Genomic DNA, 3,340 nt, shown 5'->3' with positions numbered 1-3,340 from the left:
CTCCAAGAAGACGGCGAAGCTGCACGTGGCCGTCAAGGTGAGAGGGAAGGTGGGAAAACCCTGGGAAAAAGCCCCGGGATGGGGTGGGAACAGCTTGGCTCAGGTGTGCTCGGGTGGGGAAGGGTGGAAATGGGGGCACAGGCGGGTGTGGGGCTGGAAATGGGGGCATGGTGGGGTGCCCGTGGGATTTGGGGAGCGCCCGCGGGATTTGGGAATTCTGAGCACCGCGGAGCACCAGGGTCTGGTGGATGGGGCTGGCAGGAGCTCCTGGAGCCCAGCGCATCCCCTGACCCTGCTCCACCTCTCCAGGTGTTGCAAGACATGGGGTTGCCCACCGGAGTGGAAGGCAAAGACTCCGGGAAGGGCGACGAGTCGGCGGAGGAGACGGAGCAGAAACCCGTGGTCGTGGCTCCTCCGCCCGTCGTGGAAACGGTGTCGACGCCCACGGCGGCCTCGCCCCCGGCTGATCAGACCCCTGAGGTGAGCACAGGGGGGAAACACGGCCTCAAGGGGTGGGGACACAACCTCAGGGTGGGGGGACACAACCTGGGGGTGACCGTTGCTTCTCCGGGTCGTGGGTAAAACCCGAGGCAGACGTGGCTTCGTGGCGTCGCTTCCCAAAGGGAAGAAGCAGCTCCGGGGTTCCACTGGGGGTGTTTTCTGGGGGTTCAGCCGCCCTTCTCCCCTTGCAGAACGTGAAGCAGCAGGGACCAATCCTGACAAAGCACGGGAAGAACCCCGTGATGGAGCTGAACGAGAAGCGGCGCGGGCTGAAGTACGAGCTGATCTCGGAGACGGGCGGCAGCCACGACAAGCGCTTCGTCATGGAGGTGAGGAGGGGGCACCTGGGCTCCATCCCCTTCCCAGGAGCTCGGATCATCCCAATCCGGGGCGGGCTGGGTGGGAAAAGAGCTTGGGAAGCCGCCTCATCCCCGTTCCCAGGAGTTTAAACCTTCAAACCCAAGTGGTTCGGGTTGAAAAAGACCCTTCAAAGCTCGTTAACGGGACAGAGCCTCATCCAGCCTCACTTCCAGCTCTGGAATTGCCCTTAGGCACCGTAGAAATGCTTCATTTTCCCAAGTGGTCCCATCTTTTGGTGCCTTTTCCCCTGACACGGGTGGTTTCCTCCCTTCCCCAGGTGGAGGTGGACGGGCAGAAGTTCCAAGGCGCCGGCTCGAACAAGAAGGTGGCCAAGGCCTACGCGGCGCTGGCCGCCCTGGAGAAGCTGTTCCCGGACGCTCCCGTGGCCATCGAGCAGAACAAGAAGAAAAGAGCCCCCGTGCCAGCCAGGGGGGGCCCCAAATTCCCAGTCAAAGTGAGTAAATCCCCACTTCCACAGCTCTGGGGTGCAGCTCGGGGGGTCGGTGGCTCTGGGGTCTGATTCCTTTTTGGGTCTGGGAATGAGGTACAGACGGGTGGGGAGAGGTGGATCTTGGGGTTTGCAATCCCAAACCCCCTCGGGTTTTGTGGCAAACAGCCTCTGGGTTTGGGGGCTCCTGAGCTCCCAGTTCCACCCCCGTGGCTCCGGGGTCTGATCCCGGTCTGGGAGCTGGGTACAGACAGGTGGGGAGAGGTGGATCTTGGGGTTTGCAATCCCAAACCCCCTCAGGTTTTGTGGCAAACAGCCACAAAAAAAAGGGTTTGGGGGTTCCCCAGCTCCCAGTCCCACCCCCGCGGCTCCGGGTGTTCCCCTCCAGTTTCCCAAGATTGTGCCATCCCGGAGCCACCTCCGGGTGTTTTGGGAGGTGTTTTGGGAGGCTCTGGGGTGACACCTCTGTCCTCTCTTCAGCAGCACAACCCGGGGTTCGGCATGGGGGGCCCCATGCACAACGAGGCCCCCCCGCCCCCCAACATGCGCGGCCGCGGCCGGGGCGGAAACATCCGGGGCCGAGGGAGAGGCCGGGGCGGCTTCGGAGGGAACCACGGCGGCTACATGAACACAGGTGAGGGACAGAGACCACCCAGGGAGGGATATCCCCTCTGGGAGGGGCCAGAACACCCCAAATGGGAATGATCCCCCTCTGGAATTGTGTCCAGAGCACCTGGAGGGGTCAGAACATCTCAAAGGGAAATGATCCCCCTCTGGAATTGTGTTCAGAGCACCTGGAGGGCCAGAACATCCCAAATGGGAATGATCCCCCTCTGGAATTGTTTCCAGAGCACCTGGAGGGGTCAGAACATCCCAAATGGGAATGAACCCCCTCTGGAACTGTGTCCACAGCACCTGGAGGGGCCAGAACATCCCAAATGGGAATGATCCCCCTCTGGCATCGTATCCACAGCACTTGGATGGGCCAGAACACCCCAAATGGGAATGATCCCCCTCTGGAACTGTGTCCAGAGCACCTGGAGGGGTCAGAACATCCCAAAGGGAAATGATCCCCCTCTGGCATCATATCCACAGCACCTGGAGGGGCCAGAATTCCCCAAAATCCCCCCATTTGGGAATGACCCCCCTGCCTGCTCTTGTAGCCAGACGGGACATTTTCTGCTCCAAATCCCTGTTTTATTCATTCCCACGTTTTGTGCCGCTGCAGGGGCCGGGTACGGGAGCTACGGCTACGGAGGGAATTCCGCCACCGCCGGCTACAGTAAGTAGTTGTTGTGAGGAGTGTTGGGATAGAAGGGGAAAATCCAGGAATGTTGAAGGGGGAGAGCTCAACTTCCGGCTGTGCGCCGGGAATCACCCCCCCAGTGCTCCTGCTGGATCCAAATCCAGGCGTTTTCCCCCTGGGAATGGCCCCAGGGGACTCTGCTCACGTTGGGCTCCAGCCCCGGAGGCAACTTCGTTCCGGAGCCTCCGTCTCCATGTGAGGAAATCGGGATTTTCTGCGGGAGAGGAATGAAAACCCACCGTGGAAAAGGGGACGTGGAGGAGAATCGAGGAAATGAACCCAAAATAACAGATCCCACTAAAATCCAGGGGCCTTGAAGGACTCTTGGCAACCCAGCCATGGAATGTGGCAGTGGAGTTGGGATCTGCCGTGGGTCATCCCGGTCATTTCACACGGAATTCCGCAGGATTTCACTCTTTGGCTCCTTTTCGACCAAATCTCCGCCGTCCCTCCGGATCTGGGGCCTCAGTTGGGTTCTGGTGGCTTCTGTTCCTCCAAAGGAGGTTTAGTTTGGGATGTGCCCAGTTTTCTGTGGAAGGAGAACTCTCCAAAGTTCGGGAATCGGGCAGGGAAGGAATCGCCTCGGGAGCTTGGCTGTGGAACCTCCACACGTGGAATTAACCCCGGATGAACTCGGATCCCGGATGGAATCACCACAATTCCCAGAAGATAAACCGTGGAGCCACGGAGTCTTTGTTCCCGTGGGATTTCTGCGGACCCAGGCG

The 3,340-nt window shown here is 60.2% G+C and overlaps 1 protein-coding gene across 1 annotated transcript; it reads left to right on the top strand.

Moving 5' to 3' along the window:
• Positions 1–6: 6 nt before the first annotated feature.
• Positions 7–2,665, top strand: LOC113962843 (interleukin enhancer-binding factor 3-like). Its single transcript, XM_027673624.1, has 6 exons — positions 7–37; positions 310–480; positions 693–830; positions 1,139–1,315; positions 1,790–1,943; positions 2,538–2,665. The coding sequence occupies exons 2-6, from the start codon at positions 322–324 to the stop codon at positions 2,597–2,599; spliced, it is 690 nt and encodes a 229-aa protein (XP_027529425.1). The 5' UTR covers positions 7–37; positions 310–321; the 3' UTR covers positions 2,600–2,665.
• Positions 2,666–3,340: the final 675 nt, after the last annotated feature.

Source organism: Neopelma chrysocephalum, unplaced genomic scaffold (assembly GCF_003984885.1).
Source record: "Neopelma chrysocephalum unplaced genomic scaffold, ASM398488v2 Primary Assembly neopelma1_185378, whole genome shotgun sequence".
Lineage (NCBI taxonomy): Eukaryota > Metazoa > Chordata > Aves > Passeriformes > Pipridae > Neopelma > Neopelma chrysocephalum.
Note: the sequence above shows the minus strand (reverse complement) of the source record. Positions and strands in the feature narration are given on the sequence as shown.

Bases quoted from the DNA above. Each gene is read 5' to 3' on its own strand.
- LOC113962843 (XM_027673624.1), top strand. From the start codon at position 322: ATGGGGTTGCCCACCGGAGTGGAAGGCAAAGACTCCGGGAAGGGCGAC. The intron at 1,316-1,789 runs GTGAGTAAATCC...TCCTCTCTTCAG, and splicing joins GCCCCAAATTCCCAGTCAAA to CAGCACAACCCGGGGTTCGG. The intron at 1,944-2,537 runs GTGAGGGACAGA...GTGCCGCTGCAG, and splicing joins CGGCGGCTACATGAACACAG to GGGCCGGGTACGGGAGCTAC.